Here is an 18,654-nt window from a genome sequence, read left to right on the forward strand (position 1 = left end):
TCAGCTTTTTCCAAAGACACATTCTAAAAGCTGCATTAACAACCTAATAGCACTTTGGGAGTTGCCACCATCACAAATGCAAATTACATGGTTTTCTTCAAGCCTAAGAAAGAAAAGTAATTCCCTAGCTCCAGGCTGCTCAGGACCTTGGTCCAAACCCAGGCCTCCTCAACCCCTGCCAAACTGAAACTCAACATTAGTTCCAAATGCCAGGCTTAGTTTTATGTACCTAAAAAGAAACACAAATGCAACAGCATCATATCACAGTTTAATCTTGTGGCAGCATTAGTTCTAGACTTTAGAATGAACATAGTCACACCCTCAATACAGTAGTGGAAAGCTGCAAACTGCAGATGGTCCCTGACAGGTTAACCATGCAACCTCTTCTGAACTGGAGTATTAACATGCACTTAAACTAATTTTTGAATGTGAGATACTTTGCTTGATTGCTGGTACCATGGCTATCTGACACCTGAATTTATCATCTTCTAGTAAAATACTTTCTGTATTGCTTTCTATGGATAGCAGCAAATTCAGGCCTTGTCCTCAGTCTAACAGATAGTGCATCCCTCAGTCTTTTATTTCTTTAATCAGACACAAATTGTATTAAATTCCGTTTATACTCTTAAAGGAAAAGTTCTTAGATTTTTCCTAATACTAGAGGAGATCTAGAAGTTCAAAAATCATTATTAGTAAGGTGGTGTTACAACTATTTGTACTGTCTCATAAAAGAGAATCTATGTGCCAAAGGACTCATTTTTAAAACCATAACAAATTGGCGGAAAATATATTTTAGTTGCATGAAATTTTAAGCAAATGTTTTTTAAACTCAAAATACTACTCACTTTAGGCACAGTTACTTTTTTAAAACATAGCTGATTTTTTCTTGCATAATGGCACAAGTTTGCCTTAATGCCACTGAAGAAAAATCCATAAAACCAAAATGAAACAGACCATCTTCTGCATCAGCTTCACTCTCTTTTCAACATCATACTGAACACAACACAAACCCACTGGATTATCCTTAATTAGAAAGCAGAAAATAATACCCCATTTTAGAAATAGTCTACCCAAGTTTTTAGTATCTGTAATTAACAACCACAGGTATGCCTCCTCAATTTAAGTGTCCCACACAGATATGGTTGTCTCTCCCATCTTGCAGACTAAGCTAGAATTTAACCTCTGTTCCATATATAGCATGCTTGACTACCACTGAAAATTATGGTAGGAAACAGAGGTCATAAAAACATTGGATAAATGCTTTAAAAAACAGGTCATAGTGTTTGGGTGGGCACAGTACCATAAGTGGCCTCATTATTTATAGTCACAACAAACCCTTTTTTTCTGGTGGTTCTGGAGAAGCTTGATAAAGACTCTCCTGCAAGGATTCACAAAAGTGTCAGCAGGAGAGTTGAAATGCGCAGACCTGGTCTAGAGTCAGTGAAGATGTTCTCATGCTGCTCATCTTTCTCAATTCAACACCAAAGGGAGAGAATGCCCAGACAAAGAATAAAATATACCACTAGAAAAAAATCCTTAACATGTATCAGCATTAAAATATCTTTCCAGAGCACTTAACTACCAAAGTAATCCTTACTTGCCCTGCCCCCTTTAAGTAGTGTTATTTTTACAAAACTATCCTCACAGAGCAGGCTAAAGAAATTACTATTTCTGCATCTCTACATCTACACTACTTAATGCTTCCAGAACAGAGGCATTTTTCATTATTTAGCACAGATAAACTAAGACTTCTTGAACAGGTATGTTCCCAAACTCTCTCAAAACACAAAAAAACAACTCCACATTCACTTTTACAGAGATACACACAAAAACACATCTCTCAAACTCTTTTAAGAGCTTTAATTACACAGTATTCAAACAAATAGATCCTTGCCCTTGTACTGTTCTCCAAAGAAATAAGTTTGTTTGTGTTCAAATTCCAGGTGTTGACCTGAAATTCTGTTCCAGATGTCAGTGTGACAACTAACCACCAACTCCAGAATCAAAAAATAATCTGTGTAAGTCCTTTGATAATGAAAAAAAACTCCCATCTGCTGACTAGAATGTCACTCAAATCTCCAGCATACATTAGAATCAGGTCTTCTCTTAATTGCAAACTGAAGTGCTGATGCAACCCCTCATTTAAACAATTAACCTTCCAAATTAACATTTGTAAGCTTAAGAATTTAACTCTAACTTGGAGTTTACAGAACCTAGTAATCATTTTGGTTTGGTTTTTTTTTTGTTTTGGTTGTTTTGCATGCTGAGGGTTGTTCAGGTTATTTTTTGTTGTTGTTTTAGGTTTGGGGTTTGGTTTCTTGGGATTTTTTTTAGTTTGGGTTGGTTTTGTGGGTTTTCTTCAAACTGCATCAGAATAATCTAAATTCTTACTCTAGGACATGTATTCCTCAGCTACTGGAGAAATTTAACTGCTACAGCTACATGGGCAAATCATTAACTTCAGTACAATGTAATGCAGCTGTACAGAATGCAGCATAGGATGAAAAAAATGTGCCTGAAAAGCTAATTAGATACCTGGAAGAGTAGTCTGTGCTCTGAGCTTTACTCATGACTGTACCTGAGCTAGCTAGGGTAAAACTTAATGGTGCAAAAAGCTGCAGCCACTTAGCATTTTGCAGAAATAGAGACCCCGTTAATCCTTCTCTCTCTTCTACTGGGAAGAACTACTGTGCTTTGCAGGAAAAAATGCTATCTGAAGACCCCATTCTATGAGGGTCTTCTTCTTAGTTACTTCTCATTTTAACTGGTCAAAATATTCACACAAGGAATTTTAACTGCAAAACCCATGTGCCAGTGAGACTGCATCAGTGGGCAGAACGCAAGCAGAAATGCCATTGTCACAATGTTTGTAAACAAACTTAGTCTATGATGTGAAGATACTCTAAGAATTAGTCAGTCATATTAAACCCACCTAGAATATTCTTTTCCTAGTATCAACACCATCTGATCAATTACAATTTTTAATTTAATGTTTCATTGCTTTCTTACAATAAGATTTGCTCGACATATTTTTCTGTTCATAGTTTTCAGTGACTACAATCTGACAGATCTTCAAAGATTCAGAATAAACACTAAGTCAACATATAACATGGAATTTGTATAGTAGAATGGAAATTATTAAGAACTTCTTGATGTCTTTTTTTTTTACTTTTTTTTATTTTAAACTAAGTTTTTGCACATCCTGACTTTTATACAATAAGGGTAACAAAGTATACAGAAGGAGCAACTTCAAGATGAAGCATTCAACAAGAGAATGTGAAGAAAGTCCTGCATTTATAAGGTTCCTTAACTACAATTAACTTAAAACCAAATCAAACTAATCTCAATTTTGATTAAAAATGTCTCCCCATCTCCAAGTATTTTATGACTGTATCTTTACAAGAAACAGACAGAAAACATTCCCAAGCATTTGAACTTGTGTACTGCTAAATTGCTTTTGGTTTGTACCATTTTTCAAAGAGCAGGGGGCACATTAGGAGTGAACTGAGGATTAGGATTCCCAAGAGATGATCTGGGTACAGTCACCCTTCCTAAGGTACAAGAGTTGTTGGTGTAGATGCAGGCCAGTTGGTTCCTGGTCCAGAAAATGGTGCTGGTTTAACCATCCAGTGGTGCTGGTTTATCCACTGGGTGCTTATGTGTTCTGCTCCACTGGTGATCACAGCATTTAAACTTTGCTAATGCCAGTCTTTGAAAAGCTCAAAAGCCAAAGACCACGGAAGAAATGGAGCCTGAAGCTATCCCTTATGTACAAATGTTAATGATATCCTGTATTTAAGTTAATGGATTTACATGAACACTACAAAGCAATGTTAACATACGTATTACATGTTAGCCATGCTCTGTTCCTTTTGTGAATATAATTCAGTACTTTGCTTTACACAGTTATAATACTATTCATTCTTCTTAATGAATGCCTGCCCAGCTGGAAATAGTTCTGGTAATATTAAAAATAGCATCCTATAGCCATTAAGCTTTATTGACACTATTTTATGCATACAGAGATAGTGCAATAAAATTAATTTTCTTCCATATGCCCCTGCTAATTTTTTTTACTTGTTCCTTTAATATTCTTTACCAAAACAATTCATTTTTCCTTATCACAGTAGCAAGGTTACACTTGAAAGTTATATGGTTCCAAGGGAAGACTTAACAAGAAAGATAAGCATGTGAATGTTACAAACCATGTGACTTGAAAACTCCGCAAATACAAAATAACTAGAGACTGGGAAAGTATTAGAAGAAAGTATCATCTCTGTGCTACTGGAGACAGTATCTCAGGCTAGACAGATCTTTGCTTTAAAAAACCACAGTCATGCATCTTTTTGAGTCAGCAAATTAGTTTAATCACCTTAAACTTTGTCCATATTGTTAAAGCAGAACTACTGTTATTCTGAAACACTTATGGCCTAATAACTCAAAATCAGGTTAATGGAAGAGCAGTCAGAATCCTGGTAACAACTACACACTGTAAACACAAGTAATAAGGTATGAGGTTCAGACTGTCACATCATCCTTCACACCATTCTGGAACTAGGGTACGTACTGTGAAATATCCGCAATTGCAGAATTTTAGAAAACACCTGCTGGTAGTCTTGCAAGTTGAACTACTTGCTAAGTTTCTGATAATCAGTTTATAAAATTCACTGTGGCTTGAAATCTTAATGTGCAGGGCCTACATGCAACACCCAGCATCTGCATGTATAAGGATTGTAAATGCAACCACTCAACTGGTTAGTTATAACAGACACCATGGAATTCATTACTCAAACCTTCCTTCACTTCTGAGCATCAGTTTCCAGGACGGGCTCCCATCTTCTCTAAGCATTTCAATGAGACCTTTCTTAGGCTAAATGACCCATGGCATCTACACATCAGAGTCTGCTGGCTCCCTTAGCTATCTAAATTTTGAGCACTAGAAAGAAAAGTAAAACCATAAAAAACAACCTTGAAACACGGTAAGAACAGCGCTCAGTAATAAGCTAGAAGTCCTGATATCCCAAGGAAAAGAGCAATCTGCTTGGAAAAATTCTTTGGAGAAGGCCAGATAACTGCTACAATTTTTTCTCAGTCTCATTTTTACAGCTGAAAATCAGTGTGGACACTTGCTCAGCACATGCTGGTGCTCCCATGATAATGTCCCATCCAGCCCAGTGAGTGACACTGTTCACCTGCCTAAACAACTGGAAGAAGTACTATGAGCTCTTCCCACCACTGTTTTTACAAACTAGAGCTTCCGTCTTTCAGTTAACCTTAGAGGAGTGCAAATACTCAATGGAAAGGCTCCATTCTTGTATTTGAAAACAAAAAGTAAACAGGAAGACATTCTTCTTTTTCCCTCCTTGCACACTGGAATAAAAACTGGGACAAGGAAGTTTCAGTATTGCCTTGGTCCCACAGAGCTTCTGCTTTAGTTCTGCTCCAGCAATTGCTTCTGTAATTCTTTAAAGTTTTCCTCAATCGAAGTAGCAGCATGGTATTGACATGATTTATCTCACTTTTACTGTTCTGTGCTAATGGGATTTAGATGGTGCATGGTTTTTTCTTGTGGCACACTGAGATCTGCATCAACACAATGCCTTCTGTTATTAATACACACCGATGTGCTCAACTCCTTGTCAAATTCTTTGAGAAAATATTTTACTGCTGCTTTAGCAGGCAATTTATATAGCCAACTGATCATCTCAATTTACAGCCTTCAGTTCCACTCACAAATAAAAAGCTATCTTAAATTCCAAGTTCTCCTGAACACATACCTAAAGGATAAACAAATGGCTTTGTTACATAAATTCACAGCACAAAAATCTCATTTTAACATTTTTCCTCTCATATAATATCTCAAAGTCTTCATTTACCATGCAATTTAAATTTTATTTCTGTACAACATGAGGCACAATGGACTGTTGTACTTCTGCATCATACATTGAGCAATGACCTCTGATCTCTCTCCCTTACCCCCTTGGCTTCCAGTTAACAGTTTATGAGCTGAAGATAACATGAGGTTGAATCTCAAAGTAATCTCATTAGTATCATTTATTTTCTTTAGTCATACTTTATAAATCTCTATAACTTCCTGAGGAAATGGGTTTCATGACTTTATTACACTTCATGTGAAAAATACTTCCTTTTAGCCTAGGAAAGGAAGAATACTTTAAAACCTGTTAACTGTGTGTGCCCTATTTTTTACATTACAAAAAATAGACAGTGATATAGGTGCTACAGAAACTATTGCAATTTTCTAGACTTTTATCATCTAATTCTCCTCTTTTTCTGACCATTATTGCCTTTTCAGGCTTAAGAATACTAAGAAAGCTAAAATAAGATTGACTACCAAATTCACCCCAACATATCTTTTTTTCTATGTCTACTTGAAAAGCATCAGAGCAGTCAGGGAACTAAGTAATCAAAGCAGCTCCTGAGTTTGGAAATATTGGTGTATAGTGCTCCCTGTTAAGACATTGACTGCTAATGGCTTGGGCACAACTGCAGAAAACAGAACCTATGAAAACCGATAACTGAGAATAAAGGTCAGTCTTGGAAAACAGAACTCAAGACATCATGGCAAAGATGTATTAAAGTCCCTTGTGAAAATACCAGAATTATAGGTACAAATATCAAACACCAATACTATTTCCTACCTTTTGAACTGTAAAATTAAAACAAACTTAACATAGGAAAGACAACCTAAAAGTCAACAAAAATCAATACATGGAACTAGCTATTCAATGCTTCTATCATCATCTAGTCTACCTGCAAATATGATTGCTGTCCTTAATTTCTTATAAGCAAGGGATAAAAGAGCCCCTCTGAACCACTGAGTAGTTTAATGTTGACTTGAAATAAATTCTTAAATCTGATTTATCTAACTTTGAACTGACAGTGTAGTATGATGCTCTTCAAAGACAGCAGGATGAGACATGTAGCTCAGGCGTAAAGTCAAAAGAACCTTTCAGCAAGCTGAAAAAGTTAGCAAGTTGCTTGAAAAATTTCTCTTTCACAAATTCTTCAATGTACTTTGTTGGCTGATAATCAGTCTGCTCCCTGTATCAAGGCCAGTCCATTTTGAAAAATATGACAAATATTCAGACACTGCAGTATAAAGAGTGCCTTCAAGAACAATTCTGATGGCTTTTCACCAAAATAAAGTGTCAATCCAAAATTTAAGCTACATTGTCAGGTTTGTACATAATTAATGTTCTTTCCTTTAGCTCACCATTTGATGGAAAAAACACATCAAGCAACCCAAAATAAACACTTTCTTCCCCACACCAGTGTCATAAGTGGAATTTGTTCAGTAATATCAAAAACTAGCAACCCCTCTCTACCACCACCCCGTTCCCACCAAATCCCTCTACATTCATCCCTGAAGAACTGCAAACACTGGATACCAGAGATGAATACAGACAATGCCTCTCCCATGCCTTAAAAATACAGAACCACTGTTCTGGACAATATTATTGAATATAAGCTGGCTTTGCACCAAGCTCTGCCAACTTTGTAAACCCAGCTGATAAAAAGCAACTTTCTTAAACTCACACCAATTCGTTAGTCAAGTAAACTAGCTTTGTGTCAAAAAAGTAGAGAGGCAACACATGCAGCCAACTAATTGTGCCATGGCAGTACCATCACAAAAACACACACACCTGTCCACATACCCATAAACAGGTTCATTCTCACTTACTGTTATCTGTCACATGTATAATACATTGCCAAACTCAGACTCATTCTATAGGACAACTAGAAACACCTCTAAAATACCATAACACACAGTGAACTTTAATATACTTATGTAAAAAGAAATGCATAATGACACACAAATTAATATTCTGCACACATACCAAATGGCCAAAAGCTAAACTACAAGGTCTTGGAAAGAAAGTATTCAATTCTCCACTTTTAGAAAGTCTGTTTCGCTACCTTAACTATGTGCTTTGTTAAAAGCAAAGCTAAGAGAAGCATTGGTACATTTCGACCTGTAGAGCTGGTTCTTTAGCCACAAACCATATAATTTAATAACAGACTTTCTAGAGAAGAAAAATAGTGAGCAACAGTTTGTTCACCCAAACCCTACAGAGTAAAGTGGCTTCATGAGTCTCTATTACCCACATTCACAATTGTGGGAAGCACAGAGAACACACTAAATGACTACTGGATGAATCAGACATAATTCCCACCTTTTATTCTCACTTACAAGCTTTCTTTCTGTAAGACATCGATCACACATGTCATCATTTACCTATATGTAACCTGTAGACAAATCTTGCACCAGATTCCTCCTCAATTTATTTCAAGATGCTTAGATAACTGCAAAATATCAATGCTCTCTCTTTATCGAAGACATAAACTAATAGCTACATAGACATCCAACCAAAATCTTAAAAGTCAGCACTAGAATTTTACTGAAAATAAAATTATGATGTTTCTTCACATGACACAGGAAAAATTCTCACTGCTCATCAATGTATGCATTATTTATGCAATAAGTCAACAGTTCAGTCTGATTGATTCATATGAGGTTTTTCTAAGGTTGCATCAATGCTTTCTTTGGCAGAAGCCTTCCAATGAAGATGGCCCTGCTTACTGAATTCTAGATGGGCACCTGTAAACTCTGAAAGTAACTAACTAAACCAGCACTATGGCAATATCACACCCATGCATAGCTCCAGTAAAAGGAGCAAAAGATAATGTTATTTAAGACTGAAAAGTATGTCAGTCCCATTGTCCACAAGACAGAGAATGTGTGCACTCACACAAGGCAGATCTCTATTTTATATCAAGAGTATTCTTATTTTTCTGTGTGGTATAGATTTTAAGACTTAAGCATGGCTTTAGGCAGGCTGGATAGAAGTGGGAGTATTAGAGAGAAATTACTTATCAAATGTATAAGAATAATTTCACTTAAGTAGCAGACAGAACTATACACATCGTTGGTGGCATCTTTTAGTCCAAACAAGAACACCTACATAACCGTGACAATGCTGCTTCTCTTCTCTCTTTCCTGGCATTTGATTTTGTTTAGTGTATAGAAGTAACAGAAAGTCACCTTACCTTTTTCCTCGTCTATTCGAAAAACTCCTAAACCCGATCCATCTCGGATGGAATATCTGATCTCCCCATCTCGTCCTGCATCTTCATCATAAGCAGATACTGTCATTACTGAGGAGCCAACAGGAGCATCTTCCTTTATGAAGCCTTTATCTGCAAATATGGAGAACCTTGGGGGGTGCAAGTTTTCATTCACATCAACTACCTCAACCTCAACGTAACAGGTAGAGGACAACGAAATGGGTTTTCCTTTGTCCTTGGCCCGCACGGTCAAGTTATAAAATTGTTTCTTTTCATAATCCAGTCTTTGTACAATACGTATTGCTCCACTTATTTTATCAACGTCAAAGGTGCCGTCTCCACTGTCCAAAAGACTGTACCGTACTTGACTTGACTGGCCCAAATCAGGATCGTAGGCTTCTAGCCATGTAATAATTGTTCCCTCAGGAAGATCTTCTCGAATTTTCACATGATAATTTGAAGGAATAAATTTGGGAGGATTGTCATTTACATCTTCTACAGCCACTTTCAGAATAACTGTTGAAAATAATTGAGGTTCTTCAGTAGGTTGGTCCCTAGCCTCAATTTTCAACAAATAAATGTGCTGTTCCTCCCGATCCAGGACCCCTACAACTTTCACAACTCCTGTCACAGAATTAATAGTAAACTTGTCTGTATCTGTAAGAAGAGAGTATTTCACTTCTCCATTAGCCCCCAAATCTTTATCAGTAGCTCCAACTTGAATTATTTCACTGTTGGGCTCTTTGTTTTCACTTACTTCAACAAAATAGCTGTCTTGGAGGAACTCTGGTGGGTTGTCATTAGCATCCAAAATTTTGATATCTAAAAGGGTCCAGGCGGACTTCTGTGGTATTCCAAGATCATAGACAGTAATATTGAGGGTATATTTATCTTTTAGTTCTCGGTCAAGGGGAGATAGAATTTTCAGCACTCCTCTTTCCATATCAACAATGAAACTACTGTCCTCATTACCTCCAGAAATAACATACACTAGCTTTCCATTGAAGCCAGTATCAAGATCAGCAGCATTCACAGATATTATGCTAGAGCCCACAGGTTGGTCTTCTTTTATCTCAATGCTACTGGGAAGAGTACTTCTAAACTGAGGTACATGCAGATTCACAGAGTGAGTATCAAAGAAAGCATCCTCAACTTCTCCACGATTGTGCAACTTATTTGCTTGTAAGAGTTTCTCTGCAAGCATTTTGGCAACACCAGTTTCTTCACACTGCAAGTTGACTGGTTTGCGACTACTAGCTACAGTTATGTTGATATACAATGGTTTTGCAAAGTTCTCTCCATCTGTAGCTGTAATTTTCAAACTGTAAAAAGACATTTTAGCACCTGGGCCATCTATTAGTGACTGTTTGAGAGAAAGTACTCCAGAATTTGGGTTTAGGCTAAATAAATCCAGTTCATTTCCAGATTCAATTTGGTATCTCACCAACTGAAGCTCATCAGCATCGATAGCAGATACGGTTGTTATTTGTTCTCCAACACCAAGGTCCCTGGGGATTATTCCCTCACAATTTATTTTCTCAAACAGAGGTATATTGTCATTCAAGTTATTTAAAATAATAGTAACAGGAACTTCAACTTCTCTGCGATATGGTATACCCCAATCAGAGGCTCGAATCCTTAAATTGTAAACCCTTGGCATCAATTCATAATCCAAGTCTTCTGAGGTACTAATAATCCCACTGAAATGGTTAATCACAAATGGCAAAGGATTTAGGTTGGCAATGCTATAGGTCACATAACCATTTTCCCCTTCATCAGGGTCTTTTGCACTCACTCTCATGACACTTGTACCTATTGGCACATTTTCATCAAAGGAGGCCTTATAGGATGTCTGAGTAAATTCAGGAGGATTGCTATTCATGCCTAGTACCTTAATTAATACTTTTGCAGAAGCTCTTCTGTCACTTGTCACAACTTCAAGTTCAAAATGTGATGCATATTGTGCTTTTATGGGTTCTAATGTGGTAATAAGACCAGTGTGAGTGTTTAAATTGAATTTTACTTTTCCTGGCGTGTTTTTAAATACATATTTTAAATGTGGGTAACTAGGCACAGCTTTCACCATTATCACAGGTGTGTTTGGAGGAGCAAATTCACTTATTTCAGCTCTATATATCTCTTTTTCAAATCTGACAGGACCAGACTTAAATTGTGGTGATGTCACATGAACAACTTTTACAGAAGAAAATTGTGGGGGATTCCCTTTGTCTTTAGCTTGAAGGGTAAGGTTGTATCCAAAAGGGTGACTCTCCCAGTCAATGGGACCAATGGCTTTTATTCTGTATTCTTTGCCACCTGGAACAGACCTCACTGTTTTGAACTGTTGAAGCGCATCTCCTGCAACAATATTTAATGATGCTATTTCCCCGTTCGAACCCTGGTCATTGTCCTCTACCGTTACAATTGCGTATGTTGGATCTGTGTCTGATTCTGATGGAGTCAACGGAACAGCTGTAATGACAGGGGCATGTTCATTTGCTTGCTCTACATGAACTGTTAGTTTTGCCATACTGCTTATGCCGCTGCTACCATACAGCTTCAGCCCACGGTCCACTGCAAGAATTTCCATCTCATAACGTTTCGTGTCCGAGTAGTCAAGTCTACCAGTCAGAACTACCACCCCACTAGTTGGATGTATAGCAAACACATCTGTTCTTTCTTTAAAGCTGTAGTAGAACTCTCCATTTGTTCCTATATCTGCATCTGTCGCGCTGACTCTTGCGATGCTGGTCCTTATTGCTGTGTTTTCAGGCAAAGAAACACTGTAAGATGTTGGAGAAAACAAAGGCCGCAAGTCATTTGTATCCAGTACCTGTATCCTGACCTTCGTGCGCGTTTCAGCATTTGTATTTTTTTCAACTGCTTTAACAGTCAGCATATAATGGTCCTTCACCTCTCTGTTAAGGATAGCTGTGTTTCCTCCCTTGGTCCGTATTCTCAAAAAGCAAAAGTTTCCAAGAACATACTCTTCAGCTTTGAACAAGTTCTCACTGTCACCAGAAATAATTTTGTATCTTATGTCCCACAGTGGATTTGTAATGTAAATGCCCATTTTCACTGGATGCCCAACGTAAGTCTTGGCTGCAGAATTCTCATACACAGTGGCATTATACTGTATTTCTGTAAATTGCATTGATGGAGCATGATGTGGCCTTTGATTTCCTTCACAGTTTCCAAAATGCTGCACCAGCAGCATCAGCAGCAACAGCATAGTCAAGTATCTTCCCATGGCAGCAATTACAAAGAAACCCTGAAACAAGAAAGAGATGTAGTAAGGCTTATGATTGTTCAAAAGTTTATCAAATAAACATTGATGCTTAGTTCAGAATTCATGCTTGAAAGAAAACTGTAGGTTACACATTTAGACTACATCATTTTCTTGAAGAAAGTGTCAAAATTATTTGCAGTAATAGAAACACAGATAAATGAAAAACTCCTACAAAATGCCAAGAATCCATTACACCAAATTCTAAGAATTACTAACATAACACAAGAGGAACACAGAGCTAAGTTCAAATGAACATTCCCATGAAGCAACATGCTAGAAGAAATATATCAATGCTGTCTGCTACGAGCAAGAAAAGTAGGTCAGAACTAATCTGGAGTAGTGAACATTCACTCCAGTTCTCTACTTCATATATGACAATTATGTCTAGTAGAAAATTCCCCTCCCTCATTTAATTTAGATTTTAAAATGACTGATGTCCAACTGTGTGGAAGTAAACTGCAAGAGTTGGCTTGATATCACCATCAATTCTTTACAGTATCCAATGTGTACCTGTTACAAGAATTATAAATATTATTAACAGAACAGAGAATAATTCTGTATTGTATTCCCTGCAGCTCTGACTACCCTTGTAAGAGTAGTGCTTATCCTTAAAAAAAAAAAAAACAACCAAAAAGTCAAGCACCACTAAGGTGTAAAGCCCATAAAGAATAAGACATATTCCTTTATTCCCCTCTCAGAACATATCTGAAACAAATGAGTATCAAGAGCTATAAGAACAAGAATCTATCAAAATTACTGGAGGAACATTTCAGTTGGGCTTCTCCAACATACTCTAGAAATGACAGAGAAAGAGCCTGGAACAGCAAGACAGTCATAAAGGTACACCTTCACTGGATTTGCCTTTTGAAGTCAGCATAACATTTTTGCTACCTAAATCTAGGCAAGATTGCAGCAGGAAGAAAGGCAGAAACCTCAGGAACAAGACATCTGGGACCATCTTCTTCATCTGGGTTTACAGCAACCGTCTTCACTCCTTCAAGTCTCACAGTACAACAAATTAAACCCTCAGAAGGCTCCCTTGACAAGCCTAAGCTTTCAACAAGAACCTGGGGGCAAAATTTCTTTCCAGCAAGTAGAAAGCAATCTAAAATTTTCTTGATTACTTGGATTAAGTAGTACACATTCATTTATTTCTCCTTTCTCTATTTATGCTTAATTTTTTCCCTTACCTCTCCTTCTGAGTTTTCTTCCCTGGCCAATCTTCTATACAAATCAAACTAATTACTCACTATGTCGTTCTTTTATTGTTCCTGACCTTTTTCTCCCCACATTTTAGCCCTGGTTTGCCTTCATCCTATTCTTTGGATGTCAATCTCTAAGTGCCTATCTTCACGCTACTTCTGTTCACCTCCTCTAAAATAATATCACATGTTGTCTCCTTTCTCTACTCATGTTTTGTCTTACAGTAATTTTTCTCTTCCCTACTTCCTACCTGGTCAGGTAGATATGTGAAAGATCACACTGGCTGACATTCCATGGACTGACTCTACCTACTAGCAAATATCAGAGCAAATTAATCTGCTTGTGTCAACAGTTCACTTCAAAACCTCAGAAGGAATTCAGTCACAAATATTCCTAAGTCAATGATTTTGACAGGAATTTAAGACTCAAATTCACACAGACTATAGAAGTATGGTAGAGGAGTAATGAAAAGGAATATCCATTTGGAAGGAGAAAAAAAAAAGTGTGTCTGTCTTCCAAATCTAGGCATTAAGTTGCACAATTAAAACTATAAACATAGCAAACAAAAAACGAATAAGCGAACAACAAAAAGCATTAAAGCTCTTTGAAGTTAGTCACTAGCTGGAACCAATACTTACAAGGTCTTAACACTGAATGAAGAAAAGGTTGGGAGGGCAAATGAGTGAGGTTGGAACAGTCACCATTTCAATGGCTAAACAGTATTATTCCTCCCCCGTCTACTTTCCTTCCCAGGCTATGATATGTCCTGGGAATACAGAGGCACTTGGGTCTCCAGGGCTTTATGTCCCAGTATACTGCCAAGTTAACAAATATTTGCTTAAAGCCAAAAAAAACCCCAAACAAACAAAACAAATTCTTACACACAACCAAATCTTTGCAACAAATAACTGATATCACTAACTCCAAAACTCTGAAATTTAAAAAAGCCACCAGACTGGCCTAAAAGGCAATGTTAAGAAGATTGCTTAAAACATCATTTTTAAGCAATCAACAAACCCAGCTTTTCCTCCATCTTGCTGGAATTTTGGAAGACATCTATTACCAATAATCTATTACCAAATGATCAAATTTTATGTTGATCTGATCAGATGCTTCCCTGTTTTCTCCCTCTGTTACACTAGGGTTTTTTATTATTATTATTATTTTTAAATTTATACTGAAGTCCAAAACCCAGCTTCACTTCTGATGCTGTAGCACCTCACTCACTGCCTATGCTTATGTTTGGCAACAGGCTATTTGAAGTGGTGGATTTATATTGTAAAACATTACATCCTTTTGTATCTCTTATTCTTTGCTTCTCACATCTCAGGCACATTAGACCGGACACGCACCACACTAAGGTGCATTAAGATATCCAAACTTCTCATTAGTATTCAATGTTGAACACATGTGTAGATTTTACTATTACAGCAAATATTTTTCTGTGCAATAATATCTTGAGCACTTTTTGCTGCTCTTCTGTAGCACCTTCAAGTCTGCTCAGAACCAGCAACAGGCAGACCATTACAAACAATAACACAGCCACCAGTAAGAGAATCCACTCCCCAGCACTAACCCCTATGACTTGCTGAGTTACAAACAAGAATGTAAAAGTATCTCTCAAGTGAACACTTAACCACACCAGCAATTTCTTTTACACAACACTATTTCCATCTTGTCACAATTTACACAGTTACTAGAAACTAAAAACATTGACTCAGATTTTCCAAAAATCAACATAGTATATTCTTGGAAAATATCTAAAATATTAAGCAGCTCCAGTTATAAAAACTATTAACTACTAAGAGAAAGTATGAAAGCATTAAGATAAAGTGATAATGTGTTAGATATAAACTCAGATGGCTCATTACAGCGTGCCAAAATGACTGAATCTCAGAAACATTTTAGCCAAAGGCTACACTTTGAACTCCTATATTTTTATTATCTTTGGAATACAACCAGTTCAGGATTTTCTGTATCCATGTTCAATACACAAGGCAACAGTTTGCTTTACAAAACATCACAGCCCTAACCTCCTAAGTGCACACCATATTATTCTGAAAAGCCACTTTCAAACAAACTGTGATTTCCTATCTGGAAATTATTGTTCAGATAGTTTTTATTTCTATGCATATCCAGGTCATTTTTATTTATATGCAAATTCAGCACTGGGATATGTAAGACAATTTTACTAATTAGCTAGAACATCATCAAAACTATTAATGTATTAAAACATTAACATAATTTGTACATGGAAAAAAGTATTAATGCAACTTAGAAATATGAACTATCTTTACATTAAAGGTCTAAGCATAATTTTGGAGCAAGCAGAGCTCAAATTGATAAGTTACAAATTAAGATGACTGGATAAAATAGCAGTCACAAGAAAGACTGTTTCTCCTAGCACGAAGTTTACAGTATTTAGATTTCAAAGTTTATAGTTTGAGATTTGAAAGTTTTAAGCATAAAATACAAAACTTAGTGAAGAACAATTTCGATGCCAAGCAAGCAAAAAAAAGACCAAACCAAGCTTATCTTGCTTACCATAGATACATTGAACCAACTTACCATACATAGATACGTAAGGTATCTACAGGCAGCATACACTGAGATATTTACTGTCCCACCAACGGAAGTTACAGGTAGAAAAACTACCTAAATCAGGCAATATACCCAAGTTAGTCTTGGTCTCATTGCTCTTTTTCTACATGCAAGCTCTACCAATTAAGTCCAGAATAACCTATCTACCGAGCAAAACATTAACCATGTTTATTTACCATAAAGGTCAGTTTTGATCAGCACACCCAACTGATGCTGTCTGACAGAAACGCACTGTGAAACTAAACAGTCATGACAGGATTTCTAGTGTAGCAGTCCATGAGAGATCGTGAGACTGTGCAAGCTGCACTAATTGTGGTTACACCTACCCCTTCAATTGTTTAAAAGGAATTATTCATGTAGTCTGATGGGAAAAAAGAAATACCAGGTTTAGCTGTTTCAACATGCATAACTTTCCAATCAAACAAATTAACAGTGTCTTTTGCTTTTCAGAGGGGGAAGGTGTCTGTTTTGGTATTCAGAAAATTAACACATGATGAGAGTGTATGGTAGTGTTACTTTAGTAAAGCTGGTGAGTTATTCAAAAAATGTACATTGTCGCAGAGATTAACATAACAGTTTTAACTTGTGACTAAAGTCCAGTAAGTTTTATGTTTGTATTCCCCACATCATGAGTTAATCTCATGAGATACTCTGATTTAGGTTTTCAAGATATTAACTGTTAAAAGGAAAATGCAGCAGCTATACTCCAGCAGCAGGCAAAGATTCTGAAACCAGAATGAAACAAAGATTCACATGGAGAATTTCAACTGTTTATCTGTAGGCAGTTACTTACTGGTGTATCTAATATGAACTCATCAGCTGTTCAAGGAAAAGCAGACCCCCAATCTCTGTGAATAACAGTTTGATTGAAATTTAGCATGGCACCCTAAAATTTGTGATAACAAAAATAGTTCTACTGATTTTGAATTCAGTTTTAAACTTAAAAAAAAAAGAAGGAAATCTTCGAGAGTTTAAAACCATTTTACACTTGTTTACTTGAACTGATAGCAGAGTTAACTTACCCATACAAAGTTCTTTAGCACGCTTGATTAAAAAAAAACCAGACCATAATTCTTCAGGGATGACTACTAAGGCACACCTTTCATTCTCCTACACGAGATTTTAGGATTTCATAGTGAATAAAACAAAAACTTTTAAAATAGTTTACAGCGTGCAAGTAAGATATTTACTCACTGAATACTGTGGAATTACTTCCACACGGTTAGAAAAGCAAATAGGAAATACACATCTATTATACAACGTTCTTTACTTTAACATAGAGACAGCAGAGGTGGTAAAAGAATACAGGTAGTATCTCCTACGCCACTCCCTAGGAACAACTTATATGCAAGTATTTAAACCGCAGGAAAACCTGCTGCTAGAAGGCAGCAATTCTTTAACTTATTAATGCTTTTCCGAAAAAAAGTTTTCAACAGAGGGATGCTAACAGCGGTAAAACACGGCGTCACTTACTGACGAGAGAGATTAAAAAGTGCATCTTTCAAACATAACTTTGTTCTGCTCCAACTGCCCTAAAGAAGAGTAAAAGAAGCAGCAGGAGCCGACTGATGAGTGCAGCCGGGCTCTTCCGGGGAGCCGCCGCCAAACGCCGGGTCCTGGCGGGCACTGCCCTTTACCTTTTGGAGCAATCCGGCGAGGAACGCAACGAGGGACGCGGGGTGGAAGTGCGAACAAAGGAAGAAATTCATCCTAAGGTACTTCTCACCCGCCGCCAACCGCCCCTGCCGGCTCACCCGGGAATTAAGTTTGCAATGGCCCATCAGACGCACTCAGACACCTTGCCTCAGGGAAAAGCACCACCGCCGGCTCAGGCGGAACCTGCCCGCTGGAGTCCTGCCCCAGCTACAGCCCGGCTGGCCGCCGCCAGCCGCGGGGGGAACGGAACGGGGCGCCGGGGCCCGCGATGCGCGGCGGGGCGGGCGGCAGGGCAGGGGCCGGCGCCGCTCGCAGCCCGTCCCAGCGGGGCCGCAGCACGAGGCGGCCGCTCGCCCCCGTCCCGGCCTCGCCTCGGAGCTCAACTTCCCAAGGGGTCCGCGCCGCCCGCCGCCCTCCCCCACCGCCAAAACTTCTCCCAACTTTCCGGCCGGCCCAGCGCTCACCTCTGTGCGGCTCGCTGGCTGCGGGAGAGGGCGCGGGCCGGGGCCAGCCCCGCACGGTGCCCGCCGCGCCGCTCCCCCTTTCTTCCCCGGCCACCAGCGCGCCTCGCCGGTGCCTCCCCGCCCCCTGCGGGCCGCGGCGCCCCCCGCCGCCGGATTCCTCCGCCGCGCAGGACGGCCGCCCCTCCGGAACTCGTTTCTGCGGCGCTCGGCTGGAGCGGCGGCAGCCCTCGCACCCCTGCCCGGCCCCGCCGTGGAAGGACGAACCGCGGAACAGAGCAGCGGGGGAAGGGCGAACCACAACCACGAGCTGTTCCTCCCGGTGGCCCGAGGTCGGGGGAACGCCTCACCTCCGCC

The 18,654-nt window shown here is 38.6% G+C and overlaps 1 protein-coding gene across 1 annotated transcript in view; it reads right to left on the reverse strand.

The window, feature by feature from the left end:
* The window catches only part of FAT1 (FAT atypical cadherin 1), a 100,958-nt gene extending 82,591 nt beyond the window's left edge, over positions 1 to 18,367 (reverse strand). The window contains exons 1-2 of the mRNA XM_036381828.2: positions 18,301 to 18,367; positions 9,070 to 12,358 (exon numbers count right to left, since the gene is read on the reverse strand). Of these exons, the coding sequence (XP_036237721.1) occupies positions 9,070 to 12,337 (3,268 nt within the window). The 5' untranslated portion in view covers positions 12,338 to 12,358; positions 18,301 to 18,367. The remainder of the gene's footprint in view (positions 1 to 9,069; positions 12,359 to 18,300) is intronic.
* Positions 18,368 to 18,654: the final 287 nt, after the last annotated feature.

The sequence above is a fragment of the Molothrus ater genome, chromosome 4, assembly GCF_012460135.2.
Source record: "Molothrus ater isolate BHLD 08-10-18 breed brown headed cowbird chromosome 4, BPBGC_Mater_1.1, whole genome shotgun sequence".
Lineage (NCBI taxonomy): Eukaryota > Metazoa > Chordata > Aves > Passeriformes > Icteridae > Molothrus > Molothrus ater.